The sequence below is a fragment of the Taudactylus pleione genome, unplaced genomic scaffold (assembly GCF_031769625.1).
Source record: "Taudactylus pleione unplaced genomic scaffold, aTauple2 ptg000021l, whole genome shotgun sequence".
In the NCBI taxonomy this organism is placed as follows: Eukaryota; Metazoa; Chordata; class Amphibia; order Anura; family Myobatrachidae; genus Taudactylus; species Taudactylus pleione.
In genome coordinates, this window is record NW_028284423.1 from 19,669,128 (window position 1) to 19,694,899 (window position 25,772).

The following is a 25,772-nucleotide window of genomic DNA, read 5'->3' on the forward strand; positions in this document are numbered from 1 at the left end:
TCCCAAGGAGAATACTTGTGCACACGGGCTGCTGCTGCTGGGGGTTAAATCTTCCTCACAGAAGGGGATCAAGAAGACTAGTAGTTTTAAACAGCAATTGACTGTGAAATAATATTTTCCAAGATACACCAAGTATGACAGTTGCCATCCTGTTTCACAGCGGAACATTGAAGCCATCACAGCTATGTTAGTATTAGAACTGTGGGCCTGATTCAGACCCGGTTGCAAGCGCTGTGCGCTCGCAACCGGGTTGATGGTAGGCCAGTGCACATGTGCACGATGGAGCCGGCTCCATCGTGTGCATGCGCAAGACCTGGATAGCGACGGGTACTCCGTCGCTCCGGGTCTCGTACCAAAGGGGGCATGCTGTCGATGTTGGTGGGTGGGCCGGGGCTGCCCAGACGGAGGCGTTCCCATGGGAACACCTACCATCTGGGGCCAGCCCCACTGACATCACAAGTGATGTCAGCGGGAGTGCTTTCGGCTCTGTTTGAGCCGAAAGCACTCTAGGGCTTGCGGCAACGAGACCCTACCACAAGGGTCTCGTTGCAAGCTCGATGGTCGCGATGGTCTTGACCATCGCGACCATCTTCCTGGCTGCTCGCTATAGCTGTGGGTGGTCACCCACAGCTATGCGAGTGGCCAGGAGGCCGCTCTAAAAAACAAGAAGGCTGGCCCTGATTCAGAGCGAGCGCTCTGTCAGAGTGTCCAGCTCTGAGTCAGGCCCTGTATCCAATATCTGCCATCAATGCATCTGGTTTTAGACAATTAGTTGAGGTCATGTGCCCATGCTACCAAATTCCATCTCAATTCTATTTTACCAGAAAAGAAATTCCTCACCTGTAATGGGTAGTTAAAAAAAAGTAATTATTTGCCTAGAAAATGCCATTGTACCAACTATCCACTTAACTACAGATATGTGGACAAGTGCTACTGGTCAAATTAAAGATTACATGTCACATCTACTAGTGTGTATATTACATTGAGCAGCAGCAGTATCTAACATAAAATGGTAGCTCATTGTCACGACCTGGCTCTGGGGATCTTCAGTTGGAGGACTGGTGTCACGACCTGGTCACAAGATTCAAGTCTGGAGACTGGGAGTCAAGGGAACTAGGTGGGGCAGCAGCAGGAACACACTAGAGGGTATTGGTAGTCACTGATACAGGGAACACTGGAGAGTATCAGTAGTGACTGAGGTAGGACACATGAAACACGGAGAGTATCTGAAGTGAATCTCACTGAAGAGTGTCACATAGAAAATATCACTGTAGATTGTTACGTAGAGAATAGTACACAGAGTATCACTGAGGAATGTCTCTGAAGGTTGTTGCACAGAGTATCACTGAGGAATGTCACTGGAGATTAGTACATGGGTTAGCACTGAAGTGTATTTCCTGAGATCCAAATGCAGAATAGCACTGGAGTGTATCACTAGAGTCAGTACACAGGTTAACACTGAAATGTATCACAGGAGATCAGTGCACAGGTCGCACTGAATGTTTCACTGGAGATCCAGACGCAGAATAGTACTGTAGTTATTACTGGAGAAATCACTGGAGATCCAGACACAGAATAGTACTGTAGTTATTATTGGAAAAATCATTGGAGTTAACACTGGTGATCTGCACTGGTGATTATAACTAAAGAGTAATACTGGTGATTTGCACTGGTGATTAACATTAAAGAGTAACACTGCTGATCTGCACTGTTGATTAACAATAAAGAGTAACACTGGTGATTAACACTAGAGAGTAACACTGGTGATTAACACTAAAGAGCAACACTGTGGAATAGTACTGCAGAGAATCACTGAAAAATATCACTGTATCACTGGAGATACTTAAACAGAAAGTCACAGAAGAATATCACTGGAGAATGTACGCAGAATAGTACTGAAGTATATCACTGTAGATCAGTACACAGAGACAGCACTGAAGTACATCACTGTAGATAAATACACAGATCAACACTGAAGTACATCACTGGAGATCAGCACGCAGATTAGTGCTGAAGTATAACACTGGAGATAGTCACTGGAAATATTCAGCAGGTAGCCTGGAAAGATGCTTAGCAGCAAGCAGCTTCTAGGTGTAGTGAAGAGTTGTTCGGGCAACTTCCTGTTTCCTGGAGTCCTGCTTTATACCTTAAGGTAGCTGTCAATTGGAGGATAGAGTCAGCTGAGAACTGACACAAGGACAATTCAATCTTGCACCACTTTTCATTATGGGCCTTGATCAAGATTGTGTGTGTCTGACAGGCAGCTGATATTACTATGTGTTGGACAGGCAGCTTATATTACTATTACTGTACTTTACTGTACCGATGTTCTGTATCTTGCAATATAATTTTTTATTTTTCAGTCTCTGAATACTGTAGTATGTTAGAAAAAATAAAGACAAATAAAAAATATCCCCACCAATTTCTATACATTTTATACTATTCTCCCCTAATCAAAGATAAATCAAACAAACAATACAGAAAGGCATATTTAACATTTCCTTTTTTAATATATGCTGTGATTGTGCAAATTGGTCTAAATGTACAGACTGATGAAAGAATCAACGTACAGGCATCTACACTCTTCCAAAAGGTAGATGCAAAGGGTCAAACATGACCAATTATATAGGATTCTCAGGGTTAGGAACTGAATGGTCTAAATAATTAAAGGTCTAATAATCAATGTGCTCACAGTTTCAAGGTTACTTCATAGAAAATTACATTAGCAACTATCATTTTCAGGTCACTCATTTTAGATGGAACATTGCTAATACTCCCAACTTAGTATCCACAAACACTAAATCATTCATTACAGCAGTTCAGCCTAATTTTAGTTTTACTGTGGAGTACTGTAGCTGCTAATTTTTCCTAGTAGAGGCAGACCACACAGCTTTGTAAAACGAAACACAGGCAACAAAATTTTGCAGCTCTACACATCACTCTTATATAATAGAAAGTATCAAAAAAATAACTATCCATACAAACAAGTACTTTCTACATTTATCAATTTCTATTTTCCTGAAGCCTGTCATTTTGTAATAATATTTTCTACTAAGCTTTTAATTTTAGGCTATTAGTTCATGATTAATGAAAACATTATTTTGGATCGTATGGTTAAACTGCCATCCTTTCTGCAGCTCCTATGCCATACAGTAGATGTGCTATATTCTTTTAAACTGCCATGTTTGTGCTGCTGCTCTGTCGCTTAGTTTAGCCAACCAGCTCACTGCAGCCTTTGGCCAATATTGGTGAAAACAATATTGCGAGTTGTGAGGTGGTCAAAATTGACTGGAAATTAATGTTACTGATGTTAATATTATAGGAACAAAAACATGTACAAAACACACTATGGGCCTGCTTCAGACCCACTCACTAGGAAGCATTCGCATGCAGACTGCTGATGTTTGCATTGTGTACGCATCGCAATGTGTGTACGCGAACCAGTCCGAGCGATCGGGAAGCATTCGCTCGCTGCGCATAGACTGCCCAACTGAGTGAGTGCCAGGAGAAGCAGTTTGTGGGTGGTGACAGGGGTTGGTTTGTGAAAACGGGGGAGTGGAAGTGCGAATGCAGGTGTGCCTGAGCATCTCAAAGCCGGTTCAGAGGTGTGCATAATTAAGACGTAGCGTCATAGTACACTTCACCTGGCTGGATTTTATACTGAAGTGCTCGCAGTACTTGTGGTAGGGTATGGTCAACTACAAGCGCTCCATTCGCTTCCAATGGTACCGATGGTTGCATACACTTCATGGAGATGACGTCCGTAAGACAGGCTGGTGGGCGTCTGCATACACAATGCGATCACACGCCAAGACAGTGGGCGTGATTATGCCTTGCCAAATTTGCATACGCATCTAGTGAGCAGGTCTGAATCAGGCCCTATGCTAGTTGTTTTTATCCATTTTTAAAGAAATCCAAAACTAAAACATTTTAGGGTGGTTTTGGCAAAACTGAAGCACAACAATAATTTAGAACCAAAACCGAAACACGTGAATCTGCGCACATCTCTATGGTGCTAAGCAGGACAATAAAACTAGCAATTTAAACAAGTGGAGTGTATAAATAAAATGTCCCAAATAGCACATGGATGGATGCCAATCGGTGCATGTGCAGGATCTGTGCTGTACATGTGCAGATCAGTGCCCCCATAGCCATCCTGCATCATACTTCAGGAGGGAGTAAAAGATTGGAGGGGGGCGCCAACGCTCATTATTGCACAGGGCACCAAAATGGCTACTTACGGCTCTGGCGTGTCAGCCCAATTTTCTGGGTGTACCAAGGCCAGTTTCTATGTCCTTAGAAGCAGCTTCACTGGCCACGGCAGCCAGAAAAAACTGTCCATCCTGCTGATTAACCTGAAAGTTACTCAAATGACCGATGTTCAAAGAGATGATCTGATGCAGTGGATCACAAAAGCATGCAGTGAGCACCTATTTACACAAGAAGCCTCCTACGACATTTGCATATTATTGCCCAGCCAGGGTCATAGAGAGCCGGCCCAGGGGCATGGTCTAAATCTTTTGCGGCACTGAGCGCAGGGAAGGGGGGCATCGGGGGCCACCAGGTGGGTGAGAGAGAAGTGTTTGGTACTTTATATGTGGGCATATATAAATAGGTAAAGGTAGATGGAGCAGATCTGCGCAGGTGGACATCACGCATATGACACTTTGTATATTGGCATCAGGGTAGAAGGGGCACTACCACTGCCTAGCTGCACACTAGATGGGGCACACAATATGTGGGCACTGACAGTGTTGATCAGTGCTTTGGGTATCTTGGGGCAGCTGTGACAGTAGGGCTTATATTTCCTTTACAGGGGGATTATAGGCACCAGCCGACCCTTAATACCGCACATGTTGGTACTTGTGGTTCTCCAAATACCGGTATGTTGGAGGTTTGCTGGGACCTGTAGTGCTCCTGTAAAGAACAATATTATTTAAATCTTACTGAAAGCTATCAACTCCGCTGCCACCGCCCAGGGGTTGCGGGGGATAGCCCCGGGCTTCAGCCTAGGCCTGGGGTTCACTAGAGAGGGGGACCACTTTATTGGAAGGGGTTGCCTAGTTGGGGGGGGTTAAAGTGTTGGCCTGTGTGACCCTGACAAGTGTGTTCGCTGGCTGTGACATTACCCCCCTACCCCCACTAGTGGAGTTTGGTGCTGGTTATAAAAACATGGGGCTACCCTACACATTTTGTTTCCCATATCTTTCATACAGGGCCGGCTCAAAAAGCCTGGGGCTGGTTACCATTTTACTTTTACACACAGAGAAGCACTGCACAGATCACACTGATCTGTGTAGGCTTCTGCAAACATGCTGCACGTTTTAATCTTTTCTATTGAAAATACTTGCACGTTGGTTTGATGGTGTATTGACTTCTGTTTGCAGATTCAGATGTGTTTTGCAGTTCAAATTTTGATTTTATTCCCTTTATTAAACTGCCATCCTGTCTGCCTCTGCTGTGTGGCAATGTTTCATAGATGTGCTACATATTTTTATACTGCCATGTGTTTGTGCCGCTGCTCTGTCGCTTAGTTTTGCCAGTTAGCTTGCTGCAGCCTTTGGCCAATATTAGTGAAAACAATATTGTGAGCTATGAGGTGGTCAAACTTGACAGGAAATGACTGGAAATTAATGTTATTGAGGTTAACAGTGCTGTAGGAACAAAAACAGGTCCAAATTATGTGATTTTAGCTGTTTTTATTAATTAAAAAAAATAAATATATATATATATATATATATATATATTGCATGAGAAAGTCCCGGCACTCCATAAGCCCCAAGCAGGGAAAATACCTTGCCCCAGGTGCCCTCAACGAGGCAGAGGTCACTCGCCTCTATCCAAACCACAGCATACAAAGCGGCACTCAGGAGACTTGACACAGTGTCAAGTCTCCTGAGTGCCGCTTTGTATGCTGTGGTTTATATATATATATATATATATATATATATATATATATATATATACAGATCCAATACCAAAACACGATGATGAATTAGAATTAAAAAAAAAAATTTGAACCAAAACTAAAACACGGCTTTCCACACAAATCTGTAGTATTAAGTAATAATAATAATAATAATAATAATAATAATAATAATAAAACAGCTCCACCGTCTTGTAGACAACTCAAACTTTGTCCTTACCCATAAACATAGTAAAAAACATATAGAACTCTATTGAACATGGCTGATGATGTTACTGTCTAAATGTGCGTCTCACACTACTAATACCATTATATTAGCAGTTCTTACATATTCTATGAGTACATACAGCAATGTGTGGATACACTTGTTTTTTTTCTGTTAGTTAGTTACATCCTAATATAGCACACGGACAAGTACATACATTATCTCATGCATCTGTTAGTACTAGCGATACAAGTACAATCATTAATCCAATTAGATAAGCAGCTATATATGGAACTTAGAAAATAGACAATTCTAGACTTCATTTGACCAAGTTTACTAACACTAATCCAGTCCCTTTATTAAGAACAAAACAAAGTATGGAAGTGTAATTTCACAAAAAATTTTTACTTATTCTGTTCTCCTATATATATTCTCCAACTGCTGTCTGTTCTCCTATATATATTCTCCAACTGCTGTCTGTTCTCCTATATGTATTCTCCAACTGCTGTCTGTTCTCCTATATATATTCTCCAACTGCTGTCTGTTCTCCTATATATATTCTCCAACTGCTGTCTGTTCTCCAGACTGCTTACAGTACCAGATGAAATGTAGGCCATACGACCATGTTAGTATCAGTTACTACGGTATATGTACACCTGGGTTCCCAGTGGGGGCTGTATAAATCATGCTCTGATAGGGAAGGCCACATGAGTGAATTAGATCGTAAAAGATTTAATTCGTAGAGGTTCACTCACTCATTATAACATAGAAGAGAGATCGTAGAGGTTCACTCACTCAGCATAACATGCAAAGTGAATGGAAACGTTGTTTGTATCACAGCATTGTGATCCCACTGTCAATGTACTGCATCATACTGTACCTGCTAACTCTCCCTGATTGTCAGGAAGATTCCTTGACATAGTACAGTAATAATCTCCTGACTCCCTGAAATAGTATTAATCTTCGACTCCCTGAAGAGTCTTGCAATCTCCCTGATTGCACCTTACCGCCATTATGTAGCGGTTATATACAGAGCTGTCTTAACAGCAGTGTGGGCCCTGGGCAAAGCAATGCACTGGGGCCCCTACACACCCATTCACGGGAAAAAAACGTAAATAGTCAATAAATTAAATCTTTATCACTCGTCACTAGTCCTGCGGGTTGAATCAATATGCACAGTGCTTTAAAAAAATAATTCTCTGTACGCGGCTGCAGAGGGCTGGCGGGCCCTTGAGCAACTGCCCAACAAGCCCAATGAAAGAGACAGCCCTGATTATGTACACGGGGAAAATAATAAATCAGAGATATATACATTTCAAATGGTATAATCAGTGTCATCTCCCTGTAATGGTTATAAGGCACAATGATCCCTATGGCTACATGCATTTTCATATAAGGTTTCTCTTGGATACTTATATGGAACCCCTTGTAAATCACAATACATGAGCAAGCCCTGGAAAGTATCAGTGTGTTTTCATCAACTAGTAGATCTTATTAACAGCTTTGGGGCTCATTTACATTTGGATGGAAGTCAATTTTATGACACGTCTCTCAGATGTAGAAGTACACGCATAGGTGGTTCTTTCACAATGTCCCTGATATGCTATTTCAAAAGAAGGCAAGTACGCACTGCATGTAATAGTGCATACACATGGTCAGATTTTCCTTCTGATCTGTACAATAACGATTTTAAAAATCATTCATTCTTTCATATCTGAAGGAAAATCTGACATATCTGACATGTTTGTCAGATGAACGATGAACGATGTGCGTTCCCGCTTGTCAGATAACAATATCTGACATCTGATGTGTTTGCAGTCAGATTTGGACGATTCCATTAATTTTGTTTAATGCAGTCAAAAATCGTTCAAATCGTTCAAATAGTTCATCTGACATATCTGACCGTGTGTATGCACCATAACATATCTCAGTGTATAATTCTTTTGAAGTGCAGTAGTTTGCTGGCCCTTACAGAGGGTAGAACTGACACCATATAAAGTAAAACTGAACTTGCTTTGGGCTGAATGCACCGTAGTAACACAGTAGCCAAAAGTACAGTAAATGGGAACTTTCTACAAACACTTACTTGCATGCTGCACAGAAATCACATACATAATATTTGCCTAGTATTTCAAGAAAATATAAAATGTATGATTTGCGGCAATTAAACAACCCTACAAATTACTGGTGGGAATATCTGCATATTTACATATATTGTTGGCACAACTATCATATTAAATTGTTCAGAAAAAAACACGCTTTATCCTTCAATTATGTAATTTGCTGGTACTGGATAAATACAGGAGAATAGAAACTGACACAACAATACACACAGCCCATTACATACAGGAGGAGAAGCAGCCAGCAGCTTCGCAGGTAAGAGCTGCCAGTTGCTGTTACTCCATGTCATTGGCTGGCGCACAGTGGAGGGGTGTTGCAGTGACAAATAAGATACTGAATGAGTGATATTATGTCACGTTTTCAGTGTTTTATGCTCCCCTACACTCTAATGTCCTAGGCTATTGCTAAGGTTGCCTAAACATGACATACAGTACATAACATGACATACAGTACATAACATAACATAACAGTAAAACATACTTGCCTACTTTCCCGGGAGTAGCGGGAGGCTCACGTTTTTTCAGGAAACCCTCCACCTCCCCAAAAAGTAGGCAGATCTCCAGCATCCTGCCCGCTTCCTAGTAAAGTGGGCAGGATGGGGACATTTTCTGAGAAATATTCGGGTCAGTATGGAGGGGGCGTGGCTTAATTATGCGAATCGCGTCATTTAGCCCCACCTCTCTCATTGACATACAAATCGCAGAATTTTCCTGTAAAGGGGTGGGGCCTAATGACGAATATAGTCTGGACCACCCCCCAAAGCTGTGAGCAGCATCTCCCCTCCGGCTGCTCCCGGAAAGGATTCCAGAGAAGTCAGTAAGTACGCAGCAAATACATAATTTTACTGTATATAAGAACCACACCCTTAATCAATCAACTTTTTCCTTATATCTCCAATATCCAGGGCCGTAGAGAGCGCCGCCGGGCCCCTCGTCGGACCCCTCTGGAAGCCCGGGCCCGGGTAAATTGCACTAGCCCCCCCCCCCCCTCTCGGCACCGCTGCCAATATCTCATACAAAACCAAATCATGCGATGTCTATAGGTGGATTGGGGTGGCTTCCTGTGGATTTATTTTTGTATTTGTTAATCACAATATTATTCCTGTACATTAGCATTTATATATTTTCTAATACTGTACATACCATGGTGGTTTCTGCAATTGACCCAAAGCTGTTTACGAATATGTTACATGTCACATTCACTGGAGGTCCTGTGAGCAGGAAAAGAAAAAGTAAAACTAGTTACAAATAAATCTAAAATGATGATCCAACATTTAAGCACAATGCCGTTATATAATCACACAATATGAAATAACAACAACTATACAATATACAAAATAATTATATTCACACAATGCCTCTACGAGACAATAATGTAATTGACTTGTTATAATCAGGCCTCTTGCTCACTTGGCTAGAATGATTTATGCACGTGGGGCCTGATTCAGCGGCAGACGCAATGCAATCGCAAACTGCAGTCACCTACGCATTGCAGTTGCTAAAATATGCTAATGTTTGTCAAAGCACAGCCGACATAATGATGCCCGCTGCTGCCTTCTCTTATCCATCCAATGTCGCTCTTCTGCATAAACATCTGTACCATCGATGTACATCGGTCAGTCATGCAGCATTTACAACAGGTCTGACCAGTTGCAGACACTTCAAGTCTCCTCGCACGCAGGGAGCTCTCATTGCTGCGTATGCAATGGCAGTGGCTAGTTTATGCACACACATGAAATGGCGTTCAAACGGACAGTTTTTCCGACCACCCCCCGTCACAACCTCCAAATGCTGGCAGCCTGTGACTCGCTTTGCGATGGATTCCTGTGTGCGTCCGTAGTCACAATGCGGTCGCTGTGCACACGCAGTGCAGCTTATTTGCATGCGCAATGGCAAGCAATCACTCAATCTGCGTCCATAATCGCCATTGTGTCTGCTGCTGAATCAGGCCCATGGCCAGCACATAAATTATTGTAAGGCTTGGCTTCATAACCATGGGTTAATTAGTCTCTGTGCATAAGCACAGATAAAATGCATCAATGGACAGTAATTAAAGAACAAGAAATGCCCCAAGGTGTAGTTTCTTGACATACTTCACCATAGAGACCTGTTAACTCTATTTCACATAATGCAGAAGTTGCATTCAGGAAGCAGCTAAAGCTTACTATACAACAAATGCTGAAGCAGTACTGTGTCTGCAGCCTACTGGTATCATTGAGTGATATATGGCTAAACCCACTGACAATAGACAAGCTAATCTTGTTTTACTGTACAGCATGTTTCTGTAGCAATTGTATTGTGCAATCTTTCCATTTCTTTAATGTCACTGTACTTTAACAGCAATACTGTACTTAGGCCCTGATTCAGAGCCGGACGCTCTGACAGAGCGCTCGCTCTGAATCAGGGCCGTCCTTCTTGATTTTTAGAGCGGCCTCCTGGCTGCTTGTATAGCTGTGGATGACCACCCACAGCTATATCGAGCGGCCAGGAAGATGGTCGCGATGGTCAAGACCATCGCGACCATCGGGCTTGCGACGAGACCCTTGTGGTAGGGTCTCGTTGCCGCAAGCCCTAGAGTGCTTTCGGCTCAAACAGAGCCGAAAGCACTCCCGCTGACATCACTTGCAAGTGCTCAGCGCTAGCGAGCAGGTCTGAATCAGGCCCTTAATCATTTATATAAGTTCCTGCCCCATTGGATCTTACAACATATATTACACCTCCCCCTTTTTATAATTTGCTTACATTTTATCTATTACTATTATTTAAAAAACAAAAACAGCATAGTTTTTTTTATGAATCCTGGAACTGGATGCCCGAGTCCCTGATTCCAGTCCCGATGCACATGCAGGTGCTGATAAGCCGCCTCATGCACGGGCTCACTGACAACACATTTTTCCCACCTATAATATTTGTACTACTGCATATTGGATTGGTAGTGGATAGATCCCTTTCAGTAGATGTACCCTGACGTCATCAGTTACTGCCCGTCATTTGTTACAATCCACGTGGACATAGAGGGGGAATAGAAACCTGAGGGGACAAATTTCTTCTTTTGGTGGCCTTTATGGGTATGGAACCACACTTCCACCTTCACTCCACGTCACTTCCAGGTACATCTAGTGAAGGGGATCTTTACAATACCATATTGGATTATGTAGTGTCAACTGCTTGGATCAATTTATGTGGTTTTATGAGGTTATGAAATACCTTGGTGAGTCTCAATAACATATAAAGCAGAATACAGAATTACATTATTTATAAGTAATAATTGCAGATGAGTGGTCCAGATTACCTTGAATCCGGACCACTCCAAACGACTTAATCCGAGCCGCATACAAGTCCTGGTTCAGGGTTTTCCACCAGGCTGGGATGTCAGATTGAGGTCGAACGACATCCTCCAGGCGTCGGATTCTCATGGGTTTTGGATTCCCTATACGGAGCCGCGGCCGGGACTCGGCGCCATACACTCCAGTCCAGTCATGCTTCTGCATGCTACGCTCTGCTCTGCGGTGTCCAAGTGGGGCTGTGTCCATCTCTAAAGGGCTGTGCTGCTTTGTGTCCATCTCTAAGGGGCTGTGCTGCTGTGTGTTCATCTCTAAAGGGCTGTGCTGCTGTGTGTCCATCTCTAAGGGGCTGTGCTGCTGTGTGTCCATCTCTAAGGGGCTGTGCTGCTGTGTGTCCATCTCTAAGGGGCTGTGCTGCTTGGGCTGTGTCCATCTCTAAGGGGCTGTGCCGCTGGGGCTGTGTCCATCTCTAAGGGGCTGTGCTGCTGGGACTGTGTCCATCTCTAAGGGGCTATGCTGCTGGGGCTGTATCCATCTCTAAGGGGCTATACTGCTGGGACTGTGTCCATCTCTAAGGGGCTGTGCTGCTGGGGCTGTATCCATCTCTAAGGGGCTGTACCGCTGGGACTGTGCCTATCTCTAAGAGGCTGTGCTGCTGGGACTGTGTCCATCTCTAAGGGGCTGCTCTGCTGCGACTGTGTCCATCTCTAAGTGGCTGTGCTGCTGGGACTGTGTCCATCTCTAAGGGGCTGTGCTGCTGGGGCTGTATCCATCTCTAAGTGGCTATACTGCTGGAGCTGTGTCCATCTCTAAGGGGCTACTGCTGGGGCTGTGTCCATCTCTAAGGGGCTGTGCTGCTGGGGCTGTGTCCATCTCTAAGGGGCTGTGCTGCTGGGGCTGTGTCCATCTCTAAGAGGCTATACTGCTGGGGCTGTATCCATCTCTAAGGGGCTGTGCTGCTGGGGCTGTATCCATCTCTAAGGGTCTATACTGCTGGGGCTGTGTCCATCTCTAAGGGGCTGTGCTGCTGGGGCTGTGTCCAGTTCTAAAGGGCTGTGTCCATCTCTGAGGGGTTGTGCTGTCATTATGTCCATCTAAAGCTGGGCATACACGTCCAGATAAAATGCCTGTCAGACCGACAGACATTTTATCTGGCAGCCTGCCAGCTGCAGATGTCCACGGCATACACTGTGAGATTTCTCACAGTGTATTAGCCCGACATCTGCTCTCCGCCCCCGGGGGAGGAGACATTTCCATGTTCCTTCTATGGGAAGGAATGCAGGAAATGTCTGTCTGTCGGCCGCGGCTGGGCATACACTGCCCGATGCGGCCAACAGTTTACCTCATAAATATTGCAACTGACGGGAAGTGCTGGACAATCCGGCATGCCCGTCCGAGCAATGTTTAACCCTTGGTCGCCTGCACACACGCTACAATTATTGGGGCAATCCACGGATATCGGGCGGATCACCCTGATAATTGTAGCGTATATGGCCAGCTTTAGTGGCAAGCTGTGTCCAGTCCCCTTAGTCTAATTCCATCACAGTGGTGCTGCACTGACTCCTCAGGCCCCACCCACTGCGTTCACAGTGTCCATATTTGTCAACAAAAAAAACTTTAAACTAATAAAAAAAGTAAAAAAAAAAAGTGAAAAGTGTTCTGCGCACATACAGTATACCCATCCACCGATCAGCTGGTGAAGCATGCTTAGACTTGTAGTTTCACAACAGCTGGAGAGCCACAGGATGGCTATGCCTGCTCTATAGGGTAAAGGTTTGCACCATAACTCTAAGGCCCCGATGCAGACCTGCTCACTAAGCCACTATCACTCATTGCCAAAAGGGGCCGGGTATGCAAATTCTGTGATCGCACTGTGTGGCTTAAGGACACCCTCTATGTCTTAGAGAGCGACGGCAGTGAACGTACACAGGTGTGTAAAGCCGCCCACCTGTCTCTCGCAGCACACGTCATCTCCAGGAAGTGTCTGACTAATCGTAACATCGAGAGCCATCGGAGCTGCTCGCAGCCCTTGAGGTAGACCCTACCCCGCCGCAAGCAGCGTGATCAGTTCAGGCTCAAATACAACCAAGTGACGTGTTCAATGACGCTACTTTGCTAATTATGCACACTCATTAAATTCCCTTTTGACGCTCAGACACGCCCACGTTCGCGCAACCACTCCCCCGTTCACAAGCACCTTCCCCTGTCACCACCCACAAATGGCACTATCTGTCACTCAAAGTAGCGTCCAGTCTGCGTACGATTCCCGGCCGCAGTGACTGGTTCGTGCATGTATACTTTGAAGCACAGGCATCCGAATATGTGCGATAATCACCCCTAGCGAGCGAGCGCAGCTTAGCGACCGGGTCTGAATCAGGCCCTAAGTTCAATGTTCTTTTTATGGATTTCTTTTATTTTGTTGTATTTAAATTAAGGATCATTTTGGTCAATTTCAAACATCTACCAGATTTTCTTCTATCATCAGTGAGTTGTTTTGCTGTATTAAAAAGCACATTTGCCTAGTGTCCATAATCTACAAAGTATTATTATAAAGAATGTCATAAAAGCTTAATCTGCTGCTTGCCCTATTTTAAGCAATCGAGGAAAGTGGATTCCATTGCTGAACCATTTAATATGCATGAGGCAAAGCAATACAAGAAGTGACTGCTACAATAATGTGATGTTCAGAGATTACAGAGAATATTAGCAACAGAAACAATTTAGATGCCTGTCTTGAAAAATGTAAACACCACATAAATTACTTTTGTACATGTTTTTTTTTTTACCTTTGCCCCAATTTCCATTGTAGTTCTATTTAAGATTCAATTAGAATAAATATTTTCTTCTCACTGTAAACAGGAAAAAGTGACTTCCAATGGAAGGTTCGATTCCCAGCAGCGGCAGCCCGACAGATGAAAAGATCCCGGCAGCGGCAGCCCGACAGCGCGGGAAATCCCGATCGCCCTCAGGTAAGTAATAACTAACCTAACCCCTAACCCTAACCCTCCTTAGGGGTGCCTAACCCTAACCTCCCCCCAAGTGTCTAACCCTAACCCCCCCCTTCCCCGCTGCCTAAACCTAAGTCCCCCGGGGGGGTGCCTTACCCTAACCCTCCCCCTAACCCTAACCCTCCCCCTAGCCTACCCCTAAGTCCCCCCCGGATGCGCTAAACCTAACCCTCTCCCCCTTGCGGCTGTCCGCTCGCGGCGCCCGGCATCCCTTCGATCGGGATCCCAGGCGCCTGTCTCGGGAAAATGACAGGCATCTAGATATAGACACCTGTCATTTAACCCACACCGGGATAAAGCATTCGGGAAGCCGGCTGTCAGGATCACGTCAGCCGGTTTCTCGATTGCATCCCCTTCCAACAGCTTGTAGTCAGTTACAAAATAGTTGTTGTATTACAGCATAAAGCTCAATGTAGAAGTGTTTGTTTTCCATTTAAATTATTTTAATAGGTTTTTCCAAATCCATTGCCATACTGAATGAGACTCATTTTGTGCTTGCAATGATTTGTGCAAAAAGGAAAGGGATGGGGCTAGGAGGGGTGTGTAACAGCGCCAATAGTATAGTAAGAGCATGTTGCATTAATGTATCCCATGCTGACCACAAGAAAGAAGCATATGCATCTGATTAGAAGCAGAGCACTTACAGGTGCAATAAGGTACTAATGATGATGATGGTGGTGATGATAAATGATCAGTTACCAATGCTGATTAGCTGAATGCATCTGAATCCCTTCCACTTATGCTAATACTATATTAATGTTGTTGCTCTGGTCTATTTGCATTATTACTGTGAAATTAGTAATGGGTCCGCACTAATAAATCATGTCTTCTAGTTCATCTTTTAAAGGATAAGGCTATGGTTGTGTATATTTATTTGAGTTTAATAAAAACTTTAATTTTGTCTCTGCATCTTATTCCCCTTTTACACCAGAGCTAAAACCTGGGTTATTGCAGGCTTAACTCAGGTAGCTCCTTGGTGTAAAAGGCAACAGGGTTGTATTCCTGGCAATCCAACCCAGGTAACTTGCAGGGTTTAATATGGGAATGACCCGTGAAACCCTGCAGTGTAAACGGCATGATCCAGGTCACGATGACCTGGAGCGTGCCGCATGCCGATTGGCCGGCTTCAGTGGCGCCTGGAGATGATGTAATCTCCAAGCGTCCAGTTCCACATAGGGAGAACCGGGTCACTGCAGATCCGGCTCCGGTGTGAACGGCACCGACTCGGGAATATCCTGGGTCGGCGCCAGCTAAATTCCGGGTCTGATCTGGTCTGGAACCCTGTTCCAACCTCCGAGTCAGACCCGGAATTTAGGTATAAAAGCGGTATAAGCAGGGCCGGATTAAGGTCTGTGGGGACCCCTGGGCAACAAACATGTGGGGGCCCCTATTAAATGTGATAAACTGTAGGTATGCACAATTGGGACCCCAGTAGTGTCAGTGCCCACAGTGGTAGTGCCCCATATGCAGAGTCCACAGTAGTGGTGCCCTTTATGCAATGCACCCAGTAGTAGTTCCCCCAGGAGTGGTGCCCCTTATGCAGTGACTCCTATGCAATACTCCCATTAGTAGTGCTCCCAGTAGTTACGCCCCCAGTAGTAATGCCCCCAGTAGTAGTGTCCCCAATAGTAATGCCCACTGTATAAATACCCCCAGTAGTAATACCCCTGTAGTTGTGCACCCAATAGTCATGCCCCACAGTAGTCATGCCCTCTGTGTGCACCCAATAGTAATGCCCTTGTAGTAATGCCCCCTGTATAAAAGCCCTCAGTAGTAATACCCCTGTGGTTGTGTCCCAGTAGCCATGCCCCATGTGGTAGTGGCCCCAGTAGTAATTCCCCCTGTAGTGGTATCCTCTGTATAAATGCCCCCAGTAGTAATGCCCCTGTATTAATGCCCCTAATAGTAATGCTCCCTCTGTAGTAGTGCCCCAGTAGTAATTCACTGCCTTCAAGTAGTAGAGCACCCAATAGCAATGCCCCCAGAAATGGTGCAATGCCCTCAGTAGAAAAGATGCTTGCACTCAAAAGAAAAAAAGTTCATACTTACCTTAAGCCCTGCTCCCGCTGCCTTCTGGTCCGCTCGGCTGCTCCCCTGCACCATGGGAGAGACGTCATGATGTTTCTCCCATAGTGCACTGCGTGAGTCGGAAACCGGAGCTCACAAGTGAGCTCCAACCTCCGGCTCTGGCTACCGCTGAGGGGAGGGAGCCGGGCGCCCACTGGTTACAATCTCAGCGGGCACCTGTCAAATGGTGTCTCCATGTGGCGCCAGGGTTAGGTTGGGCGGAGGAGGCGGAACTGGTTCCGTCTCCTCTGGTTCACTTTAACCCTGATGGCTGGGTGTGGGGGCCCTTCAGGTGTGGGGGCCCAGGGACGATCGCCCCTGTCGCCCCCCCTTTAATCCGGCCCTGGGTATAAATCTGATTTCCTTTCACATGTCGAATGTGACATTATTTTTATTATATGATTAAATACACTGTATACACAAGTACTATGTTATGTATGACTTGTGTACTGTAATGTTTACCATTTACTGCTATCACTGTGAAGCCACTCCTTCTGTCGTAAACCATATGCATAGACTGTTGCTGTCTCAAGCAGCATATGTTGTACTTTACGGTTTGCAAATGCAGCATGATCCTTACATTTCAGACTATTGTCCATTTTATAAAGGTTTAGTACTTTATTTTATAAATAATTCATCTAAACCTCTTTACTGTTTATCCGTTTCATTTAATCAATTTGTCCAAATGACCATTTTTGTCCCTTTTCCAGCATTTTTGAGAAAATGGTTTGTTGTCCTTTGCTCCCATACATTACCAGCTTTGTTCCAACCAGCCAGATTGGACAAATAATCTTATAGAATGTACCTAGTTTATGAGTGGATGGGTTGGTGCAAACAAACCTGTAAAAAGTTATCATACTTTGCAGTAATCACAAGGTATCTACTATGCCACTACTGTTCACTTGCGACAATGTGTGGAGCTTGTAGACTTAATAATTAGTTAACAAAGTAGAAGTAAAACACTTAGGGGGAGATGTACTAAGCTCTGAAAAGTGATAAAGTGGAGAGTGATAAAGAACCAGCCACTCAGCTCCCAACTGTCATGTTACAGGCTGTGTTTGAAAAATGAAAGTTGGGAGCCGATTGGCTGATGGTTTATCACTCTCCGGTGTATCACTTTTCGGAGCTTAGTACATCTGGCCCTTAGATTCATAGAAATACACAACAAATTTTAAAAAAAAAAGGTTTGATCAGAACCACTCAGAAATCCCCACATGCTCCACACATGACACTCTGACCCCCCCCCACAAGCCATTTAGATCTCCCCACATGCCACACAGACCTTGCCACATGCTCTTTAGGCCAAGGCATTTGTCTTGCAGACCTTCAGATGTGCCTCTCAGACCTCCCACGTCACCATTCTTTAACCTATTAATGTTCAGTAAAAAATAAAGAATGCTTGCTATTTTTTTGAGCCTACAGTCTCAGAGAAAGAAGATAGAGCATGTGGAGCAGAAAACAACGCACTCCCTCCTCCTCTGACTGGATGTACTGAGTGATCTACCTGCAGTGTGCAGAGGAGGTCATTTGTCGCAGGTCAGCTGCCTCCATTCAGTTCTATTCTTTGATTTATAAGAAAGCCCAAAAAAAAAAGGACTGTGAGCCGGCCAAATTGGTTTTGCCTTAAAATTAATTGCCTCTTTAAATATACAGTAGTGGCTATATTGCCCAAATTGTGCCAGTGCCTGCAAATCACACAGTACTACATGCGTTGCCCTAGCACTACTGTTTCTAATGTTATATGGATCTCATGGCAGCTTACTCAGAAGGTGCTAATAGATCTAAGTTGCATGATTAATAGATTTATTAGTTTTAGTGTTGGGAAGATGATGTGTGGACGGCCCCTGATCTATGAAAGGAATCGGCACACCACACAGGGGAATCTTGCTGTATACAAAAGTGTTTCAGCAATTTTGCATTATGAACAGAGAGCTTGCATTGCATTTCTCTGATCAATGCGGCTGCCCTGACAATGTAGAAACGCAGTTATCAGTCAGAATGTGGTTACGTCCACTGTGCACTGGATGTACTATCTTTGATGGAGAATTCTGTAATGTAGATAAGCCTTATCACACATTTCCAAAGTTTCACTTTTCAGCAAAGCAATGTGACAGATGGAGGAAGGAGAGACCATGTTACCTTTGAAGTTAGGTCTTATTCTTGCATCATAGCCAGATGTTCTTCCCATAAGTTTGTCCAGAAAATCAGATGGTGACATTGGTGAACTACGAGAACGGGCACTGTCTGTTTCTTTGGTGGCAACCAAACTGGAGGAACAAAATGACAAGAAAAGTGTGTTCAGTACCTACTTTATATATCAGAAGAAGGTTTAAAAAAAAAAAAAAAATCATATTAAAATTAATTTATAGAGATTCCGTCTCTGCAATCCAATCTGTAATGAACCAGAATGCCAGTGGACAATGAGTAGCCATTTTACAAACACCATTTCTATAGATAAAGCAAGATTTACTGTGAAGGATGGTGTCCATTGGAGTCAACAGAGCTTCCTTAATTGACCCTTCAGGACTGCAATTTGTAGCAAGGATTACAACTACATGTCAAATGAGATAGTGTTTTCCTTATACCAGTGGGTAACCAGCCTAAGTGCTCATGATGATAATACTAAGAATCATCCAGTTATTTGCTGCTTGCGTTAACATGACAGCAGTTTCAAGGAGCGGTTGTTGTTCAGCAATAAGGTCTTTTTAAGTAACCTGTTGTAACCAAAGGACATAGGGTAGGATGCATCAGGGCCGGATTATAGGCGGGTCGGATGGGGCGGTCATCCAGGGGCCCCCACATTGCAGCAAATATTGGCTGCAACCTGGCCACTCTGAACACTTCCTGGCCGGCTCCTGGCAGCATTACTCACACAGCACACTGCCAGCCACACTCACTAATGGACCGGTGGTCGGTGGACCAGACGGGGTCCGTGAATGTGATTGACTATGGAAGTCCCGCCCCCTTACTGTCATAATACCGCGATTCGCGGGTGATCGGGTAGGGGGTGGGGCCTATTGCCGTGAAGTGCCCACCCCCATCAGAAAGCTGATGCTGCTGCAACAGGTACTATGTGCTCTTTCCTCTCTCTCTCTCCCTCTCTGTCCCCTCCCTCTCTCACCCTCTTCCACTTCCTCTGTCTCATTCCCCTCCTGTCTGTTTTTTCCTCTTTTTCCCTTACTCCTTTTCTCTCTCCCCTTCCTCCCTCTCTCTATCTCACTCCATATACCTCTGTCCCCTCTTCCCTCCCTCTCTGTCTTCAATGACATTGGAGTCCCGGGGAGGAAGGGGGGGGGGGGGGAGTTTGGGATGTATGTGTGTGTGACATAGGAGTCCCAGGGAAAGGGGGGGAGGGGGCTGTTTGGTGGTACCATGGTTATATAAAATAAAACTATATCTGCTCAGACAATGCCAGTGTCAGTTTGGTCCAATTGGCCAGGTGGGTGCTGTGCATCTGCAAGAAGAAAGTACTGAGAGGGGAGGAGGGTGGGATATAGGGCCTGATTCAGAGCCGCTCGCTATTTGTGGTCATTCGTTCTAAAACAAGGGGTGGCTATTCAATTGAACCGTTCGCTAATTGCGGTCTGTTCACGCCTCTAAGTCTGAACGAGCGAGCAAAACTTGTGGTTGTAATTTTGAAAAATATGCCCCCTGGCCGCTCGCATCCTACGTCATATCCGCTATTTATTAGATTAATCGAGCACATCGAACAGCGTATGAACTGCTCGCTATTCTTGTGGCTGGTTTTTTGAACCGCTATTTTGCGATCAGTTCGGGGTAAAAAAAAACAAGTGACGTGGTCAATGACGCTGCTGTATTAATTATGCACTCCCTTAAAACGCCCGTTTTGACCTTTAAGCACGCCTGCGTTCGAATTCCACACCCCCGTTTTCAAGCACCTTCCCCTGTTACCACCCACATACGCCTCCTTCTGTCACTCAAAATAGCAGGCATTCGCTATATAGCGAACAAATGATTTTCGGCCGCACTGACTGGTTCGCGCATGCGTATTACAATCCGTACGCATGCGCAGATGTGCGAACATTGGTCAGAACGAACGAGCGGCCACTTACGAGCGGCTCTGAATCAGGTCCATAGTACTATGAAATACTAACAGCTCTGATTTTTTCTTTCTTTGTAAACAAACTCTATCACTATTTCCCTATTTTCCTTTTTATATGTTTTATGTGAATATTAATTAGAGAAGAACGGGTCCTATTCTCCGAGAATGTGACCCACCCAAACATTGCAATTCCGAGTCAGGTCCAAGTCCGGCTTGAGTTTTCCCGCCTGACTCAAATCCAAAAACGAGGTAAAACATCATCCTACCGCTGTTGGATTCTCATTGGTTTTGGATTCTATAAAGGTGCCGGTGATCGGCGCAATTTTCACTCCGGCTGTGGCAAGTGTACCGAACAGACATGATCTGTTCTTCTCTGTTGTTAAAGGGTGCAGTGTTGTAGTTGTTCAAGGGTGCAGTGTTGTTGGTCTGGGGCTGCAGTACATAAACTGGGGAGTGCTGCTGTGTCACTGTTGTCCTATCAAACAAGGAGCTAGGGCTGCAGTTCATAAAGGGGTGCTATGTCATCCAGGGGTGCTCTTCCCCAGTGTAAAAAAAATTGAAGTTAAAAAAATAAATATAATTATACAAAACATAAAAACATAGTTGTTTCATTTATTTTTTTTGTGTGTGCTAGCTACACTATTATTGTTCGGTGACACTGCCGGCCAGAACGCAATTTATCATTTATGTATTTGTGACTCTGCAGGTGGTCTGTCTACACTCTGCAGGGGTGTTTGGTGACACTGCCAGGCAGACCACAGTTTATCATCCACGTATTGTGACACTATAAGTATTAGTGCAGTGTGTTATTTTTATTCATAAAAACTACTGTGACACTGTAAGTGGTAGCGAAGTGTGTTATTCTTTACTTCTTATTCATAAAAATATTGTGACACTGTAAGTGGTAGCGCAGTGTTTTACTCATTAAAAATCTTGTGCCACTGTAAGTGGTAGCGCAGTGTGTTATTCTTTTCTTATTCAAAAAAAATATTGTGACATTGTAGGTCTTTGATACCACAGTGTATTATATAAAATTCCAGAGGAGAGCTGGAACCACATACTAGTGCCTGAGCTTCTGCCAGTGCCACCAGTCATGGCGATACTAGTCCATCTACATCATCTACTAAAGCCGATGCTCAAGGGCATACAAAGCTTAAGTCAGGGCATCTAAAATCAAAGAACCAATCTTTTACAGTGGTGAAGAAAAAAACATCAAAGGGAAAGTTAGCCGCAGAACAACATAATATTGGCAATATGCCTTTCACCACACGAAGGGGCAAGGAAAGGCTAAGGCCTTGGCCTTTATTTATGACTGGTGGTTCCTCCTCTTATGATGATGTAAGCCCTTCTCCCTGTTAATGTTTTAAAAAAAATTAAATCGTTTATGCACAGGAACCAACTGTGCGCTCAGAAATGTCACAAATCCCTGAGGAGAGTCTAAGTGTGTTGGTGGGTGCCATGTGTGAGCTTGACCTTTACAATACTGTACTCAAAGAGAAGCCTCCTTCCACCACTTGTGCATCCTCTGCAAATGTGGGGAAGAGCAGCACAAGTCAACATTCTGACATAGAAATTGATGCTTCTGTGGAAGTGCACCGGGATGAGTAGGATATTTGTGTACCTGATGCTAATAAGGATGTTGATGATGAGGATGTTGTTTGTGTAAATCAGGCCCCAGTGGAAACAGTTGTTGCCCATGATAAGGGAAAGACCATTGTCATGCCTTGGCATAAAACAAAAAAATCCACTTCTTATGTGTGAAATAATTTCTACCCAATACCGGACAACAATTGTCAAGCCATCTATTCCTGTTGTCATGCCATAGTAAGTAGAGGTAGGAACCCTAACCATTTAGGAACCTCTTCCCTGTTATGTCATCTACAGCGCACCCATCAAAGGTGTTTGCAAAATTCAGAAACTTTGGCGAAAAAAGTAACGACAAGCAGTCCAGCGTCAGCTAGCTCCCTTCTCTCTGCTAAATCCAAGCACCTGGCATCTTCACCACCAACACCTTCATCAACAATATCCTCAATCATAATCGGAAGTAGTCCTGCATCCAATTTGATAAGGCTAGCTCAGTCCTCTCCTATCCTGTATTCCTCAGAAGAATCCTTGAGTGCTACACCTACTGCTGCTGGGAGTAGATCTTCATCCCAGAAGGGGACCAGGAAAACTACTAGTAGTAGTTCTAAAAAAAAATTGACTGTTAAACAATCCTTTGCAAGGGGGAGCAAGTATGACAGCAGTCACCCAATTTCACAGCAGATCACTGACGCCATAACATCTATGCTGGTAATATATCCACCATTAGTGCAGTGGATTTTAGACAGTTAATTGAAGTCCTGTGTCCCTGCTACCAAATCCCATCTAGGTCCCACTTCTTTAGAAAAGCAATTCTCAGCCTGTGCAGGGACATTAAAAAAAACTTAATTAGTGTCCTCCAAAATGCCATTATACCTTCTGTCCACTTAAGTTCAGATATGTGGACAAGTGGAACAGGGCAAACGCAAGATTACATAACTGTAACAGCCCACTGGGTGGGTGTATTGCCTTCAGCGACACCAACAGCAGCAGCATCTAAGAAACAGCAGCTCATTCAGAGGCAGGCTGCTCTGTGTATCACTGGTTCACTAAAAAGGCATACCGCTGACAACCTCTTAGAAAAACTCAGGGAAGTCTTTGCAAATAGCTTACCCCACTTGAACTTTCCTTGGGATTTGTGATTTCTGACAACGCCCCAATATTGTGAGAGCTTTACAGCAGGTTGACTTCCAACACATCCCATGTTTTGCTCACGCAATCAACTTGGTGGTGCAAATTTTTTGTTAAAATGACAGGGCTGTTCAGGAGAAATTTCTGGACATTTTTGCCATTCAGCAGGTGCATGTAGAAGATTGCAACACCTGCAAGAAATTTAGAATTTGCTCTGTCACCAGCTGAAGCAAGAGGTAGTTACAAGGTGGAACTCCACCCTTTATATGCTTCAGCGGATGAAGGAACAGCAAAAAGCCATCCAAAGCTACACAATGAACTATCACATAGGAAGAGCAGGGGGAATGTACCTTACTCAAACTCAGTGGAAAATAAGTGTCAGACCTATTCATCATTGATGTAATGCAGGAGATATCACAAATATCTCCTGATTACAAATGTGCCTCAGTAATTTCCACAATCCCAATTCTTAAGTATGGGGTTGTAGAAATTATGAAATTCATCAAGTTCCGAAAATGCTTTTTTTTTTGGAACTTGACTGAGAAACTCTACGCCACCCTGAGATGGCATACAGCCCCTGATAATCTTCACAGACTGCTGTTTACATGGCAGCCTGGGAAGATTTACATACCAGCCAAGCCACTGCAGCCCATGTGGGGGGAGGGGGTGCAGATTGGACACCTGCAAAGATTTACATGCCAGCCCAGGCATGCAGCCCATGGGGGGTGCATTTCAGACACCAGTGATGCCGCACGGGGGGTCCAGACAGGGCACACACGGTGGATTCGTGGTAGCGGCCATATCGAACACCAGAGGACACAAAGGGTAGAAGGGAGGCCGGATTGGACACCGGAGGCCGCGGTGGAAGTGAAAGACAGTGGGGATTAGAGGGGGGCAGATGCAGTGTCTGTAGGGGGAAAAGTATCACTTTTCTGAAAAGCTGACTCCGCAAAAAGAGCAGCTATTTGGAAGTGATACTTTGTTAATGAAGCATGATAAATGCCTCCAAAAGATTTTTTAAACTCGCAGAAAGTTTAAAACATAATTATCACTAGTGATAATTATGTTATGATGAATAGGCCCCTTAAATTTTTTTTTATGTTTTTATTTATTTATTTTTCCCAATAATAAATTCATAACATAATTGTGCCCCAAGTAAGTATGTATTAATTGTGGTGCATTAGAAGCATTACTTAGTGACAACTTAATAATATATATGTATATTTAATGTGCCTTTTTATTATAGTCTGCAGTGCATGCAGGTTGAGCAATCTTGCTGGCCAAAGCCATTTTCTCACGGTTTGTGGTTGAAATCGACATGATTTTGTACATTTTAATTTTAACCCTCCAAATGCTGGGTATTAACTGCAGTAGATTTAATATCAAAGTCACTGATGATTTGTAGTGAGTTTGAAGTAGGTGCCAAAATAGCATTCCATTAAATTTTCCCACTGGTGTTTGTTTATAGCATTTAAATAAAAGCAGGAACTGTCTTCTGTAATTTTGACAGGCAGGAGTAAACATCTTCCTGTTAGCTGTGACAGTATAAAACAGGGTACATCTATGATGGGAAATAATTAAGGCTAAACTGGGCAAACTGATGACAGGGGTAGATCATGAGGCCTCTTTGAGGAGAAAAAAATACAACAGTTTGTGAGATTTTTTTAGGGTTTGTAAACACTTGATTTCATACAAAAACAAACAAAATTGCTAGCAAAAGTCCTTTTTTTGTCATTAAATTGTTTGATGTAAATAAGTATGGTTCAGTCACAAAAAAGTTCCTTATACATAAACAAGAACATATACAAAAAATATAAACAAATAGATAATAAAAACTTCTTTCCCGTTAATTTCAGTTATGGGTCTCTTCTTTAATAAAATATATCATAAGCAAAATCAACTTAATTTTCCCCCCGAAGCTCTTTCTTTTCTACCCTTGCTCTTGTTTATGATCTCTTTATGATCTGTTTTTACAAGTCCCACAATCTCTTTTTTCGACCCCAGCTTTCTCTGCTGTTCTGACCACAATTGTTTTTACTAGTCCCACTATTTTCTCTTATACAGTAGTTCATGTTTCTTCCCCAGGAATCTCTCCTCTATCCAAAGCTATTGTTTTCTCTCTAAGTTATATGACTTCTCTCCACAAAGATCGGTGCCCCTCACCACAGTGCTCCTTCTGCTTTTTACTCTTAGCTTGATTTTTGATGTCATGGCATGCAGTGATGTGACACTATGGGGGACGGGGGTCATTCAGAGGTGGACACAGGAAAGTCATCAGATGCAAGTGGCCAATGGTTTCCCTCTGTTCATGCATCCACGCCACACTGCACATGCATCCCGATCCAGTCTCAGTGTTCTTAGTGTATGGTGCGCAGTTTAGATTCTCA

General features: G+C 43.9%; 1 protein-coding gene across 1 annotated transcript in view; it reads right to left on the minus strand.

Annotated features, from left to right (window-relative positions):
- Positions 1 to 25,772, minus strand: part of GLRA3 (glycine receptor alpha 3) — a 226,743-nt gene that overhangs the window by 151,992 nt on the left and 48,979 nt on the right. The window contains exons 2-3 of the mRNA XM_088448214.1: positions 18,750 to 18,877; positions 9,395 to 9,462 (exon numbers count right to left, since the gene is read on the minus strand). Coding sequence (XP_088304340.1) covers positions 9,395 to 9,462; positions 18,750 to 18,877 — 196 coding nt within the window. The remainder of the gene's footprint in view (positions 1 to 9,394; positions 9,463 to 18,749; positions 18,878 to 25,772) is intronic.